General features: G+C 34.7%; 1 protein-coding gene across 13 annotated transcripts in view; it reads left to right on the forward strand.

The window, feature by feature from the left end:
- Positions 1-16,988, forward strand: part of ADAM22 (ADAM metallopeptidase domain 22) — a 220,833-nt gene that overhangs the window by 151,705 nt on the left and 52,140 nt on the right. For all 13 annotated transcript variants that reach the window (XM_041727581.1, XM_041727579.1, XM_041727582.1 and 10 more), the window contains exons 7-14: positions 930-999; positions 5,408-5,478; positions 9,240-9,314; positions 10,927-10,998; positions 11,840-12,006; positions 13,429-13,513; positions 14,521-14,611; positions 16,019-16,070. In XM_041727581.1, the coding sequence (XP_041583515.1) occupies positions 930-999; positions 5,408-5,478; positions 9,240-9,314; positions 10,927-10,998; positions 11,840-12,006; positions 13,429-13,513; positions 14,521-14,611; positions 16,019-16,070 (683 nt within the window). The remainder of the gene's footprint in view (positions 1-929; positions 1,000-5,407; positions 5,479-9,239; positions 9,315-10,926; positions 10,999-11,839; positions 12,007-13,428; positions 13,514-14,520; positions 14,612-16,018; positions 16,071-16,988) is intronic.

Consider the following 16,988-nt stretch of genomic DNA (forward strand, 5'->3'; position numbering starts at 1 on the left):
TTTTAATTACTTGATTTATTTTAGTTGAAATATTCATTTTCCATAAGTGAGAAAAGCATTGAGTTTATATGGTAGACTGCAGAGAAACATAATACACCTCCATTCTAGCTCTGTGCAGGCAAATATTCTTCCTTGCGTCATGGAACATTGTTCAAACACTTAGGCAAGTAATTTCTAAAAATACACACTGTTTTGCCACCCATAAAGTGCAGCTATTTGTATTGTATTTTACTTTCTGGATGCCTGTTGCTCGCTATTGTATCACTTTACCTGGGAGGTGATTTTTTTTTACAGCAATATCATGAAACTTGACTGTTTATGACATTTGGGGTTTTTTTTGTTTGTTTGTTTTTTTACTAGAAAGGAGCCAGAAGTAATTATTTGAAAGCTCATTAATTTTTCTTAGATGAAATGTGGCTTTTTGTCTGTTAGTTTGTCACAGAACTTGTATGATATTTGAATTTTTGAGCAGGATCCGTTTGAGCATCTACTTGTACCTGTCATCCTACTCCCTGATACTAGAAGAGTGTTAGCTCTGCAGTCCTTGCCTAACAAAAGTTAGTTATCTGCCTCTTAAAGTGGGGCAGGGATCCATGGAAAGGAATCAGTTATAAAAAGCATTAGTCCATTTTCCCAGATGTCTTACTCCTCCTTGGGGGAATAGGTTCATTCATTTATTTTCCATTACTACAGGCTTTGGCTTCTCTGTCTGCAAAAGCATTTTGTTTCTAATAGATCTCTCCAGTGCCAGGGGAATCCAGGAGCAGGAGAGGCTTGTGTGGTGGCTCCTTGCCTTTTCAAATCCAGAAGAGTGTGTAATCAAGCTAGGATTCTTTTAGGTGTCTTAGCTGCTTCAGCTCTCATTGCTTGAGGTTGGAGATAACTGGTCAGTCCCACGTGCTTAATCTCTGTTGTTTGTCTTCTTTCAGGAGGATTTCCATTTTCATTCGGTTTACAAATCCAGACTATTTGAATTTCCCTTGGATGATCTTCCATCTGGTATGACATTCATATTATGAGTTAAAAAAAAGTCAACTTTAATAATTCATTTTAATGCTGTGGAGCTTATCTCTATGTGGAATATCCTTAGCTCATGACTGCTCATAACAATTTTAGAAATAAAGTGACAGCAAGTCAAGGACATCAAGAGGGAGAATAAAATGCCAACTGACCTCATGTTTGTAGTGGATGAATTTGGAAAGATAGAGCTTGAGCACATTGAAAGACTTTTTAAAATTAGAAAAATCAGAGTAAGGTATTTCTGAAAGGAGAAATAAGTTAGAGCAAAAATTGGACTGCATAGACAAAATATAAACTTCACTTTTGATGAGATACTGATTCTGTAAACAGTGATGAACTTGTAATCATTTTCCCATTTGTTGTTTTCCTCATCTCTTTTTGCCTCAGCATTTTAAGAAAGAATGATTATAGATTAATGCTTTTTATTTTTATTTTTAAAAAAGGATTCATCTATTTCTTTTAGAGAGGCAAGGGGAGGGGCTGAGGGGGAGGAAGAGAGAGAGAGAGAGAGAGAATCTCAAGCAGGCTCCTCAGTGAGCATGGAGCCCAACTCGGGGCTCGATCTCACAACCCTGAGACCTGAGCTGAAACCAAGAGTTAGATGTTTAACTGACTATGCCACCCAGGCTCCCCTAATTCTTTTTATTATGTGTTTTTCTTTTAGAAAATAGCCTTTCATTCTCATATGTGTTTGTTTACAGGCACATTTATTTATAGTTGTTGGTTTGAGCTGCTTCCAAATCTTCACATGACAAGTAGGGCAGCATACTTATACTTTATCCTCAGTAGTGGAGCAGTGATTGTATAGAGAGCATTTGCCTCTGGCTATATAAGACTCATTGGCTTTCTCCTTCTGAAGGTAGCACACACTCTGAATATCTAGTGTGGAGGGGCTTCCTTTCCTATTTAGTGAGCCCTATGGCCTTAGTACATTCTAATTTTTAATCTCACTTTCATCTTTGCTACAGCTCTGTGAGATTGATAGAATTATTTACATTTTACAGAAGAAGAAATGGCTCAGCTATCTTGTCTTTTTTAGGGTCCCACAGCTAGCTAGGGACTGAGCAGGGGTTTGCATTGTGCCCCTGTAAGAGTGTGTGCTGGGAGAGAAACAGAGGGAAATGGAGGAATCATCCGGCTGAGAGCATATCCTAAACTACTGTTTAGGAAAACCACTTAAACATTTTCATTGTTGGGGCAGCTGGCTGGGTCAGTTGGAAAAGCATGTGACTTCTGATCTTGGGGTTGTGAGTTCAAGCCCCACAATGTGTGTAGAGATTATTTCAATAAATAAAAACTTAAAAAAAAGATTTTGTTTATTCATTCATGAAAGACACAGAAAGAGAAAGGCAGAGACATAGGCAGAGAGAGAAGCAGGCTCCATGCAGGGAGCCTGATGTGGGACTTGATCCTGGGATTCCAGGATCACACCTTGGGCCGAAGGCAGACGCTCAACCGCTGAGCCACCCAGGCGTCCCCAATAAATATAAACTTTTAAGGAAGTTTACATTGTCTCTTCATTGGAAAATGAAATGAATGTCTGCTAATGCCCCTTCTCTGAAATAGATTTGTAACTCCTTGATCTTCTGCACTTCTTTTCTCCTGCTGCCAATGGGATTGGGATTGCTGTTTTATAGAACTCAGTATTTTGAAATATCTGCTAATAACCATAAAGATGCTCTTACTTTACGCAGATACTTTAGACTGTTCCTTCAGTTATCTTATGAAACTTTTACAATCCCTGTGATGGAAGGAAAGTAAATCATGACTAGCTGCCTGAGAATAAACCTACAATCTAATAGGTCTTACTGGAAGCAATAAACATTAATTAAAATTTAAAGTAATAAATAAAAATCCCGCTAAGGACTTTACTGTGATTGAATCATACAGTTGTTTTTTTTTTAAGCTTTGTTCAGGGTTTCTTTTCCACAGAAACTTTAAAGATAACTTGACAGTTTTGCTGTCATTAAAAATAATTTTGAACATCTTCTAAAACTCAGATCTGTCTCAGTTAGTTTCTGGTTTCCTTTTCTCATCAGAAATTGGCACAATTTTAAGAGTGTTACTTTTCTTTCTAGATGTTTGGATTTATTATGATAGGTTAGAAAAAATTCTTGTGAAGCTTAAGAATAAGCTTGTTTATTTTAGGTTTAATAAAGTTTTACTGGGTCTTGGGTTATCAGTACCTTTGTCTTGCTGTGCATTATGTATTTCCCAAGATAGAATAGAATCAGGTGTTCCGCAAACTTGTTTAACTGTGGAACCTTTTGTTTTATATGACACATCTCTTAGGACTAGTTTCCCTAAGAAAACATTTGTTTGTTTCCTTCAGACCCCTTAGCACAGTCTGTTTTAAAAATTACTATAATAAAATATATAAATCTTGTATACCATTAGATGAGTTTTGACACATGTGTAAGTCCTTTGGTGAGATTTGGCACATTCCTATCACCCCAGTACCTTCCTTTGTGCCGCGAACCACCTACTTCTGCAGTCCTTTTTCTGACCCCCACCATTGTTAAGCTTGTTTTAGATCTTCATGAAAATGGAATCACACATTGGGTTCAGCTTCTTTTGCTTAGCATATGCCTATGAGATTAGTGTTGTCAGAGGTAGCCACAGTTTATTCTTTTTAATTATTGAGTATGTTCTGCTGTTTGAAGATACCACAGTCTTTTTATCCATTTTGTTGATGGATATTTGGGTTGTTTCCAGTTTTTGGCTGTTATGAATAAAAGAACTCTATAAACATTCTTATAAAAATCTTTTTTGTGGACACATGCTTACATTTCTTCTGTCAAATACCTGGCAGTGGAATTACTGGGTCTTAAAGTAGATATGTGTTTGCACAATAGTGCTCTCAAACTGCAGAGTGTATCAGAGAATCACCTGGAAGCTTGTTAAACACAGACCGCTGGATCCCATGTCTAGAGGGTTTTTTCAAGCCACTTAATTGAGATATGAATGACATTAGAGAAAAGCTGTACATACTTATTGTATACAACTTGACAAGTTGGAGAAAAGTGTACATCCCTGAAGTCATCACTATAATCTATGTCATTAACTCTAAAAGTTTCTTTCCACCCTCTTTATTATTATTATTACAGTAGTAGTGGTAGTGGTAGTGGTAGTGGTGGTGGTGAAAAGTATACACTGTTAGCAAAATCTATACATCATAGTATTATTAATTCTGGACATTCTGCTGTTCAGTAGACCTTTAGGACTCATTCATCTTGTACAACTGAAACTTTGTGCCTTAGATTAATACCTCCCTGTTCCCCCTTTTCTCAGCTTCTGGCAACTATCATTTCACTTTCTGCTTCTAGGAGTTTGACTATTTCAGATTCCTCATATAAGTGATATCATGTAGTATTTATCCTTTTGTATCTGGCTAGTGTCACTTAGCAAAATGTCCTCCAAGTTCATCCATGTTGTCACAAATTGAAATATTTTTATTTTTTAATTCTGAATAATACTTTATTGCATTTAATAAATACCACGTTTTCTTTATCCATTCATCCAATTATGAACATTTCGGTTGTTTCTATATCTTGGCCTTTATGAATCATGCTGCAGTGAACATAGGAGTACAGCTATCTCTTCGAGATCCTGATTTCAGTTCCTTTGACTGTATACCCAGAAATGGGATTGCAGGATCATATGGTATTTCTGTTTTAATTTTTTGAGGGGAACCTTCATACTGTTTTCCACAGTGGCTGTACCAAATTCTAGAGTTTTTGATTAAATACGTCTTGGATGGGTTATTAGAGTTTGCATTTCTAACAAGCCCCCAGGTAATGTTGCCACTCATGTATAGATGGTACTCTGAGAACAACTGTTGTCTGAGAAATTGCTGAGCCTTTTTCTAAAGTGGCTATACCATTTTAGACTCTCATCAGCACTATACGGGAGATCTAATTGTTTCACATCTTCATTGGCATTTGGTGTGTTATCCTTTAATTGAAAGTCAGTAGTGAAAGGCTAGATTGGCTATTCAGAAGATTCTTAATAAGGAATATGATGGTATTTATAGGAGAAATATGAGAAAAATTTTGAGATAAATTAGAACAGGAATAGTATTGAGATTTTAAAAATTTTATTCATTTATGATATATTTTTAGTATTAATATGAACATAATTATTTTGATTAATGTTCTATATTATCTTTAAGTGTAACATATATTATAAAATTTATAGTAACCATATAGTTATTTATATAATGTATGTTATTTATATTAATTATTAATAACTATAATAATTGCTAATAGTTAATAACTGAAGTATTACTATATAATTTATATTAGGAAGGGATAGTAAAACTTTGATTGCCCTATCTGGAAGAAACCTGGCATATGCACTAAGTTAATTTATTTTTATTTCCTTTTAGAATTTCAACAAGTACACATCACTCCACCAAAATTTACTTTGAAGCCAAGACCAAAAAGAAGTAAACGGCAGGTATGTATTCACAGGTATATTCCATGATGTTTTGATGACACTGGCAACTGCCATTCGTTTAAATCTATATTAAGTCTCTATAGGAAGGTTAAGTATTAGTTCGGGCATTTGTCAGGCTGTAGTAAACAGTAAGGTGACAGATCTGTAGGAGCAGTGAAGAAGGGCCATATTGTTCATAGACTCAAAAGGGACTCGGGATAGTGATGCTAATATGGTTATGGTTATTCATCATACAGATGGATTTTGGCCCATGCAGTGGCATCTTAGGTTCTTTCTATCAGGCCTCTTTTCTTTCCTGGGTTGTACCACATCATGGAGCCTATTTGTAAAGATACCCTCTTAAGAATGAATCCACCAGGTTTTAAAGCCACAAAATGCTATTGTCACACGTGAGCTATGTTGGAGTCTGGGATGTAAACTCAGGATGTCAGCTTTATGAATGTTCAGCAGATCTTGGACTTAGCAAAAATAATTACTTGTGTGATGCTTTACACCACATGAAGTAGGTTCTGTTAATCTCCTTTGCAGGAAAAAAAAATATCTTTGAAATATGAAGATAACTTGGCTAGAAACAGAGCTGGGAAATGGTTTAGGTGAAATAAGAGCTCCAGTCATCAGAATACCATATGATTTCTCTCATTTGTGGAATCTAAAAAGTAATGAATAAACAAACAAACAAAAAGCAGAATCAGACCTGTAAATATAGAGAACAAACTGGTGGTTGCTAGAGGAAAGTGAGTGGAGGGGATGAGCAAACTGGGTGAAGGGGAATTGGAGACACAGGGTTCCAGTTAGGAAATGCATAAGTCATAGGAATAAAGGGCACAGCACAGGGAAGTCAGCCAGATTGTAATAGTGTTGTTTGGTGACAGATGACAGTTACCCTTGTGGTAAGTACAGCATAATGGATGGAGAAGTTGAATCACTAAGTTGTACATGTGAAACTAATGGAATATAGTGTGTCCACTATACTCAAAAAAGGAAAGGAAAGGAATGAACAGAACTCTGGTTATTAGAATTAAGATACCATATATTATGTATGTGTGTTGGCATAAAAAAAACACAAGCTGAGAGAAATAGACCTCTATTAAGATTTCTAGTAAGAAACCAGTTATCTGGGCAGCCCGGTTGGCTCAGTGGTTTAGCGCCGCCTTCAGCCTAGGGTGTGATCCCGGAGACCTGGGATCAAGTCCCACGTCAGGCTCCAGCATGGAGCCTGCTTCTCCCTCTACTTGTGTCTCTGCCTCTCTCTCTCTCTCTCTCTCTCTCTGTCATGAATAAATAAATGAAATCTTAAAAAAAAAAAAAAGAAACGAGTTATCTTCTGTTAAAATATTTTTAGTAAGTATGAAATAAAATATGTGTATAGGGTCATTTCTAGTGTCAATAATAATTGCTTTTTTTAATTGAGGCACAGATACCTGTGCCTGGCTCTGTTCTAAGAAGTTTTAATTGTATTAACACATTTAAGCCTCATAAAAATCTTATGAGGTAAGTATTATTATTATCCCCTTTTACTGCTAAAGACATTGAAGTATAAGAACTTAAGAACCTTGTCCAGGGTTATAGTGAGTTATTCAATGGTAGAGCTCAGATTCTGACCTGGAAAGTCTGGTCTCAGAGAAGTGCTTATGACCACATATGCTTTGTATACTGCCTCTCAGAAGGCTTAGTGTTCCATGAATTGCTACCACAAGCTTTATATATTTTGTGAATATATGTATATACTGAGGGCTAGTTAAATAAATTAAGATTGCCAAAAAGATTAATTTGAAATAGTGTTTATTTTCATGAATTATGAGATCAGAGAATAGGATAGTTTTCTTTTAACACGTTCCTTGAAGTTGGTCACAAACATCTGTGATATCCCATCATTTGAAGGCAAACACTGGATTTCTTTATCTGAGACAGCTGTCTGCCCATGATGGTGAAGTGCTATAAAACTGTATTGCTAGTATAGCAGCTCTCTGACATTAAGAAAATGTTGAGTCTTGTTAGAAAGTCTGCTGTATTAACTGGTAAGGTTCCGGTCTCTTCCACAATTACAAAGCAGATACTATCATCCTAGGCATTGTTTTTAAAAAGGCTGTGTCATTGGATGCAGTTTATATTACCTCTTGGTTTCTAGAACGAGAATTATAGACTATTATTCCTTGTCAACTTGGTGTAATACGGGATTTGAATTTTAAAAAAAAGCTTAAAAGTTCGGAAATGCATTTAGTACTGAAGCAAAATCCATGTGGCAGCAGGTTTTGTTTATTTTAAATGCATCTCTCAAAGCAAATGTTCATGTATGATTTAGGTTTGATTGTATACCCCCTCACAAAAATGGCCATTGGACAAGTGAATAAAAAGATTTACTGAAAAAATGTATATCAAAGCATGGAGTAATGGAAAAATTTAATTTTATAGATCTTGTTAAAGATTATATTATAGATGAACTGCGGATACAAAGACACTGCCTTAGTGTCTCCTACCATGGCATCCACTGATCATGATTTTGAAGGTGGAGAAAATTCAATATTGAATAAACAGATATATTATAGCCATACTAGCTAACCCAGAACTGCCTAGAAGCTCTCAAAACTATCAGAACAAAGCTTTTATGTCATTTGGGGGATCCCTTGAGCTGTACCAGGGGAAGAAAGGGCATTCTCAATTTAAGATTTGGAGGTTATAAAATAAAAATGTCCATTAAACACTTGCTGCATCCCTTTAAGATCCTCAGAAGCTTAAATTAAATGAGAAAGAATGTTTTTCATGTGTTACAATCTCCAAGATAGACTGATAAATGAAAATTACCTGATACAAAAGCTAGTGAAATAAATGGAAGTACTAAATAAAATGTTATATTTGATTTTATATGCATAAATATTTCTGGAAGCAACCAGTAACTGTGGTATACCCATTGTGGGTGAAGGGTTAGCAACTAGGTAGATGGGGAACAGAAATAAGAAAGAAAAAAAAAAAGAAATAAGAAAGACTTTGATTCTGAACCTTTTTATAGTTCTTTAATCTTTGAATCATATGAATTTATTACCTATTCAAAAACTAAAAGTGACAAAAATGAAAAAAATTCTGAAGGAATAAAGTGGAAATTTTGTTTATTTCTCTCATGTTTTAGTTTTTTTTTTTCATGTTTTAGTTTTTTAAAATTAAAAACACTTTTCAACCTTGTTGAAGTATAATTAATTGGCAAAGTTATAAGGTATTTGAAATGTACAATGGAATAATTTGATGTAGATATACATTGTGAAAGGAACTCCCCATTGAGTTAATACATCCATCACCTCACATATTTACCTTTTATCTTAGTGAAAATATTTAAATTCTGTTGGCAAATTTTGATTATACAGTACGGCATTATCAATGTTCGTGTCCATCAACAAATGAATGTATCAAGAAAATATGTTATATATGTTATATACGTATAATGGAGTTTCAGCCTCTAAAAAGAAGGAAATCCTGTCATTTGTCAACATTGGTGAACCTGGAAGGCATTATCCTAAATGAAATAAGCCAGACAAGAAAGATAAATCCTGCATGGTATCACTTATATGTGGAACCAAAAAAAAAAAAAAAAAGTGAAACTCACAAAACAGTAGAAAAATGGTTGCCAAGGGCTGTGAGAATGGGGAATAAGCAGAGTTTGGAAAAAGGGTAGTGTGATGTGTAACATAATGTATAACATATTTCTTAGTTTTCCACAGCCAAGTTCAGAGGGCTTATTTAGGTGCTATTTTTTCTTTACCATATTGCAGCTTCGTCGACATCCTCGTAATGTAGAGGAGGAGACCAAATATATTGAGCTGATGATTGTGAATGATCATCTAATGGTAGGATTTGCTGAGTTTTTTGTTTGAATTTGTCTGTGCCTAGAGGTAAAACTGGTGTGTGCAGAAGTAGGTTTTGGAAGAAAAAAGAAGCCCAGAAAATTATAATTTGGAGAAGACATTTGTGTAGCCAAATATATTTGTTAGCCAGTAACAACCTCTAAATTGGAAACATTCTTAGGTGGAAGTAACTAGCAGTATTTTGTAAGATCCCAAAAATATTTCTTTGACTTAAAATTCGTCAGCCCTTTGGATTTGTTAAATGAATATTTTAATATTGGAGAAATCAGTGAGGCACCAATAATATGATGCTTTGGTTTGCAGTGTACAACTTTATCCTAATAAAAGAAAAGCAGCTTTTCAATTTCTGACCTACTCTGCAGCAAACCATATGGAAATGCTTATATAGGCAAGCAGTGAAGATTTTGGGATAGGATTCTGGCAAAACTTCCTTCTTGGTGAGTCATTTATTTTGACTCCAAGTGTGCATACTCAATTTATGGGCATGTTGCAGTAAGTAGCTTACATTGAGCACTTAACAGTGAGTTATAATGTTAATTGCTCTGTGTAGCCACCGTTTTAAACTAAACATGTTCAGTGATGCACATTGCTGAATTTTACTTAATTTCAGGTAAAATTGCATTTTAATTTGCTTTGAGTGATTTGAGGGAAAATGTGCCATTTGTTTGCATATGATTAAACAGATATTGATCATCTATTATTACTGTTGCTAATGATAACAACAACAACAATAATAAATCTAGATTGAGTGCTGCTTCTTTCTTCAGGCTAAGTTTTATCTTTCTAACTTCTTTGAAGTCAATGAATGTTAGTGTTTCCTGAGATTTTTTTCTTGATCAGAGTAAGTTTTAAGAACATATATTTGGACATTTTAGGATAGTGCACATTCAGATGTCTATAGAGATCTGTAGGCAGGTAACCCAAATGAAGTAAGCCAGATGTAAAGCAATAGGGAGAGGTGAGGCCTGTGGCAAAGGAAGACACACATGGCCTGTCTAGTGGGAGTGGCTGCCTCTTAGTACCTGCTAGTTATCAACATGGGAGGATGCTAATTTTAAGGGAAGCCAGAAATCAGGTTTTACATGATATTTCCTGGTTTTAAAAACACTGTTGAGGCCAAACAAAAGGTTTATGTCATCCACATCTAGTCTTTAAGCTAACTCTTTGTGACCCTTGCTGTAGGGCTTTCTTCTCCTTACTAATTAAGTCTTGTAGAACTTGTAAGTTTTTATACTTATAGCAGTATTCATGTATACTTTTTCTATCCACCCTACTTAAATTTGTATGTCTTGCATTCGTAGACAACTTTCATATATTTTGTCATTTTGAGTAACAGTTTTGTGTTAAAAATAAACTTGTGAAATGGATAGAATAGGTATTTTTTTACTTCATCTCACAGTTGAGTAAACTGAGGCCTCAAATTTTTAAGAGCCTTGCCTCAGACTGCACAGCATATAAAGAACTAGTTCTCAATTCATGCTTTTTACAGAAAGCCATAGAGATGTTTCAATTACACTGTTTTCTCTGCTTAGGTGATTATTTACTGATGACTTTGGAAGCCCTTCACTTGCTTTTTTGTTTGTTTTGTTTTCAGTTCAAAAAACATCGGCTTTCTGTTGTACACACCAATACATATGCGAAATCTGTGGTGAACATGGCAGATTTAGTAAGTATCAACTGGATTCAATATTGTCATAGAGGAATTTCATCTCCTGATTGCTAACAGACGGGATAATATGGTTCTTAAAATTTTGGTGCTCTGAATTGCTCTTCAGGCAGGGTGTCCCATAAGTTCCTAGTGACCTTGCAGTGGACTTCGTTGATTTTGATCTTTGGGAAGATAATAAAAGGAGGTGGTTAAAGTTACCCATGGATTTATGCTTGAAATTACTCCTTATATTTTTCACATTGAAAAATAAAAAGTTGAGTCCTAGCCCTTAGCAAAAATATTCATGATATGTTTACAACATCAGAGAAATATACAGTGGTTGTGCTATTTTCAAGAGAGTGCCTGGTTCTGTGGGAACGATACACTAAGTAATCCTACTGTATTTACTTTCTGAATCTTTTCTTGACAAGGCAATGCGGATACTTCTCCACAAGTTTAATTGGAGCCAATCAGGTTACATAGAAATCATATCCTTGAGGATTCTTCATTGTCCTTTTCTTTGCTTGGGAAACCCAAAAATGCATAAATTCTTTCTCCAGGGTACCAGACAAGAGACTCAGGGAGATCCTTGAAAAAGGGTGCTAATATTTGTCAAGAAGTGACTTCTTGTTTCTAATTAGTGCTCTTTTCTTTGGGTATTAGTTGTAAATGGTTTGACTGTTACTCAAGGAAAATGCATGTGAATTAGAAAAATAATTATCTTCCTTAAAAACAATGTAATTTTTTACATTTAACTAAAACTCAAGAGTTTTCATAAAAGGAGCCTTATAGACTTATTCACAAATCATTTGATTTTACCTCATATATAGCCGGTGTGTTCATTTTGTTAATATATCAGATATATAAAGACCAACTGAAAACAAGGATAGTATTGGTTGCCATGGAAACCTGGGCAGCTGACAACAAGTTCGCCATATCTGAAAATCCACTGATCACGCTACGTGAGTTTATGAAATACAGGAGGGATTTTATCAAAGAGAAGAGTGATGCAGTTCACCTTTTTTCGTACGTAGCTTATGATTTATTACTTTTTTTGGTTCCCTGCTGAATGTTCCATTACTTGTGACTGAGATGTATCCTTTCTCCTGTGTAATGCAATTAGGACTTGACATGCCAGATACATTTGGAAGAAGTTTTAAAGTATAGATTGTTTGAAATTGTCATGAAAGTGTAAGAGGTTTAATTTTGAATTATTTTATTATTGCATGCATATTTTTACTTAATTTTCAAGAGATTCAATCAGCATTTGAGTAGAAGTACTGTTAATTCTCAAAGAATATTCTTGACAGATTATATTCTTTTAAGTTTCTACATTTTAAATGTTAATGCTACCTTTGCTTTGGTTCTAAGGGGAGATCTTAGTATTTCTGGAGTTTATTTTTAATTTTTTCTCACTTGCATGGGTTTTTTTAGGGGGATAAAATGCATAGTTGATATAACAGCATTTAAAAAGAAACCTATTATGTAAAGATATGTTGAAGGAAGCTATAAGTGGAAGTAAAAGAGTATTTTGGGTAACATGCATTTTACACAATTTCAAATTTATAGAAAAGTTGCAGGAATACTACAAGGAAATATCATATGCTCTTTACCCAGATTCATCAATTTACATTTTACCCCATTTGTTTATGGTTTTCTTCCTTCTTTCCTTCTTCCCTTTTTCTCCTCCCTTTCTTCCTTTTTTCCTTTCATCCATTTATCTTTTTTTTCTTCCTGAACCATTTGAGAGCACGGGGGGAGATACTCACTTGTTGAGCCTTCACTACTAAATACATGTATGTTCCCTAAAGATGAAGACATTCTCTTATATCACGAAAGTAAATTATTAAAACTTGAAAATTTAACAGTGATACAATACTTTTAAGTAACCCATCTTCTATATTTAACTTTCTCCAATTGTCTGAATAATGTCATTGATAGCTAATTCCCTCTCCACATTCAGGAGCCAGTCAGGGTCATGCATTGCGTTTAATTGTCCTGTCTCTTTAGTCTCCTTTAATTTGACAGATTTCCTTAGCCTTTCTTTGTTTATTGTGGGCTTAACATTTTTGAAGAATGTAGGTCAGCTTTTTTATAGAATGTGCTCCATTGTGGGGATATCTGATGTTTTCCTATTAAGAGATTCAAGTTAGGCATTTTGATCAGAAGTGATTTTGTATCCTTCTCAGAGTACATCATATTAATAATTTTTAAAAACAGGTATAGTTCTGTTGAAGATATTATTGCTCACGTGGGGAAATATCCCTCAGAAACTCTTTTTTTTTCAGTTATGTGTGTAAACAATATTCACATTCCTCCCTTACCTTAGGAATATACAGTATAAGAATGTATTTGCATTGAGAAAATAAGTGTGGTAAATTAATAATGAGCGGTACGGTGATATTTGAACTCTGAACAGTAAGCATTTTTCATTTCCTTTTCTAAAAGGGGAAGTCAATTTGAGAGTAGCCGGAGCGGGGCAGCTTATATTGGTGGGATTTGCTCGTTGCTGAAAGGAGGAGGCGTGAATGAAGTAGGTGTGAACATCTGTACAATACAAAGTGGTATGATGGCTGAAAATGTTTTCCTAATATTTAAGAGATAATTTCTCATATTCCATATTCCCTAGATGTTAGATTGTTTTATTCAAAACCAGTATGGTTACTATAAATAACTGGAGGACAGAGGATAAGAAAATAATGGAAGATAATATTTGATAGTTCTCTTCATAATTCTACCTAGAATAATCTCCAAATATAGCTATTTACAGATTATATAGGTAAAGTCTTTAACTTTATTGAAAATAAGGCCCTATTTTTTTGGCTGATTTCCTAGAGAATTGAATAATTCCCAAAGCACTGGCTTACTATCTAACAACCCAGTTGGAAATTTTCTTCCTTCTTCAATATTTGGCAAATTTTTGGAGAAAAAAATAGACTGAGTTTTCCAAAGAGTTCCTTTTACCCCTCAGGTACTAAGTCTGATGGAAGTGATCTAAAAAAAAAACACTTGAGTCTACATATTGAAAAAATATCTATAGGTCTTCTCAAGTTTCTTTTGCCCACACATCATTACCATGTCTTATTACTCATACCATTTGTTTGCTGAAGCCACATCCTTTTTAATTTGGGGAAATTTCAGGAGTGCAAGTGGACATACAAAAATGAACAAGTTTCAAATAATTTAGACATTTATTTTTATTATCTGAAAGGCTAATTTAAGTATATACAAGCATAGGTTTTTGAGAAATGTCACTAGTGAAATTTGGACTCAGAATTAGGCTTAAATTTCTACACCCAAAAGGTGGTGATTCTCTGGCTTCTAGTCTTCCATATAAGATTGAATCAAACATGGATTTATTTCTTACAGTGTTTTCCCAAATGTTCCGTAGTTCAGCTTTAGCTACTGTATGTTTAACCTCTGCTAAATAAGATGCTTAGAAATTACTTATTTCCAATTATATTGTGACATTTTTCTCTGGCCCATCTTTAAAAAATAATTTTTGTTTACATGTCTTTTGTTTTCATTTTTGTCTTTCAGTTTGGGAAAACTGATTTAATGGCAGTTACACTTGCCCAGTCATTAGCCCATAATATTGGTATTATCTCAGACAAAAGAAAGTTAGCAAGTGGTAAGTTCAGCCTTGTGGTTTAGTTGTATTTAAAATAGACCACCTATAAATATTTTGGAGAATGAGATTTTAAATTCAGTTACTTGATCAAAAGAGTTTGGGTGATAACATAAGATAAACAGCTGGGACATATGATATTTTTTTAAAAAGTGATAAAAGGTGATATTTGCCCTGGAGGTGAAAATCTTTCCATGTGTAATAAACATTTAAAACTGTGCGATGATAAATTCATTGTTGAATTTGACCTAAAAAAGGACAAAATAAACTCAGGTAATTTAAAGTGGCCTAGTAGAGAATCCTAGGCATGTCGGTTTAAGGCATACTGTTTTATTATGGTTTATTTAAAACATCTCTTGAGACTCCTGGGTGGCTTAATGGTTGAGTGTCTTCCTTTGGCTCAGCGTGTGATCCTGGGTCCGGGGATCGAGTCCTGCATCAGGCTCCCCCTCAGGGGAATCAAGCATCATATATTTGGAGTAATTTGATTAGAACCATATTTATTTCATTACTTTATAAATTTTTAAAAATTTTTAATAAAGATTTTAGTTATTTATTCATGAGAGACACACACACACACAGAGGCAGAGACGTAGGCAGAGGGAGAAGCAGACTCCCTATGGGGAGCCTTATGTGGGATTTGATCCAAGGACCCCAGGATCATGACCTGAGCCCAAGGAAGATGCTTAACCACTGAGCCACCCAGGCGTCTCTTATTTTATTAATAACAAATATAAATATGATTGTTTATATTAATAATAACTATGACCATTTTATGAAGTGCCCATTATACGACAGATAACTGAATGCCAATATTATCTACATCTAGATACTCATTTAATCCTCAAGGTAATCCTGCAAGACCTATTGCTAGCCCATCTTACAGAATAAGGTGCCTTGATGTGAAAGGGTAATGTCTCCAAAATTACTCACATATTAAGTGGCAAGTCCAGATTTGGGGGCCAGGTATCGTAAACCTTTCTACCTAACCAGTTTACTGTGCTGTCTTCTAACCAGCAGCCTCAGTGCAGAGGTTTTAAATCTGGACTGGACAAGAAATTGTAAGAATTCCCATAAAGGACTGTGAAAACAGAACCCTATAGTGATGCTATTTCATTGGTATTATATTGTTAAGCCATTTTAAAGCATTTAATGAATGTTTTAAAATAAGGCCACTTGTTAAAATATCAAGATTTTACTTTAGTAAAAATTATATAATCTTGATAAGGTCAAAGTGGATTTTTGTTATGCATTGCATATAAAACTTTGAATATAAGGAAAATTAGAAAGTGGGTATTGCTTTTTAAAATGTACTTAAGGAATAAGGTGAAGATATACTTTTAAAAATAGACTACTATACTGCACCTGTTTTCACTCTGTAAAAAGGCATGTGTTTTCATTTTCTCTTAGGTGAGTGTAAATGTGAGGACACGTGGTCTGGATGCATAATGGAAGACACTGGGTGAGCCACATCTTTTGAAAATAACTCAGTTTTCCTTTCCCTGCTGTGCTGTTGTCTCCTTAGGAGTATGACACCAACAACTTCGTACGTGGAACCTCACTACAGACATTAAAAAGAAAATTGGGTGTAGATTTTCTCAGTGGCTCTGTATTATAAAATATTTTCATAAAATAGTCTCTTATTTATAAAAACAATTGACGTCAGTTAAAATAGAAGACCAAAGACTTTGTTAGCCTTTAATCTAGGCTAGAAGTGTAAGAAGCAAGGAATAGCTTTGTTCTTCATGAATTACCTACTAATTTTCTTTTCTTTTGACTCTTCAATTCCAATTAAATGGGTTGTAAAAAGTATTGTGCTGGTGAGCTGATCCTCAAAAATCAAAAACAAGAAAAGAGCCTGGATTTTTAGCTTTCTCAGATTTTTGTGGCTCAAACACAATGACTGATCTCAAGCTATCAGTAGTAGGGCACCGAACAAGGAATAGGAAATAGAAGTATACATTCTGCTCTCCTGAGAAGGGTTTTCATTTTTTATGCCCTTCATACACTATCAGGTGCCAATCTTGTATTTATTTCTTCTTAAGAAACTGTACAACCATTCCTTTCATGCTAAGCTCAATCACTATATCTTTAAACTTCTATCATCTTGAGCTCTTATTATCCTAATAACATTCTAGATACTCAGCCTCCCTCTCCCCCTCCTGAACTCTATTTCCATCATCATTGAAAAGGTATAAAGAGTAGAAGAGTGAACGCTTGTATATCATCACCCAGCTTAAAAAAAAAATACCACCAACATAGTTAAATCCCCCTTGTGTTCTCTCATACTGCTCCCCAGCCCAAGTTACTGCTGTCTTGAATTTGGTTCATATTATTCACAAACCCTTTTTAATACTTTTATTACTTATATGTATGCTTT

Source organism: Vulpes lagopus, chromosome 13 (assembly GCF_018345385.1).
Source record: "Vulpes lagopus strain Blue_001 chromosome 13, ASM1834538v1, whole genome shotgun sequence".
NCBI lineage: Eukaryota > Metazoa > Chordata > Mammalia > Carnivora > Canidae > Vulpes > Vulpes lagopus.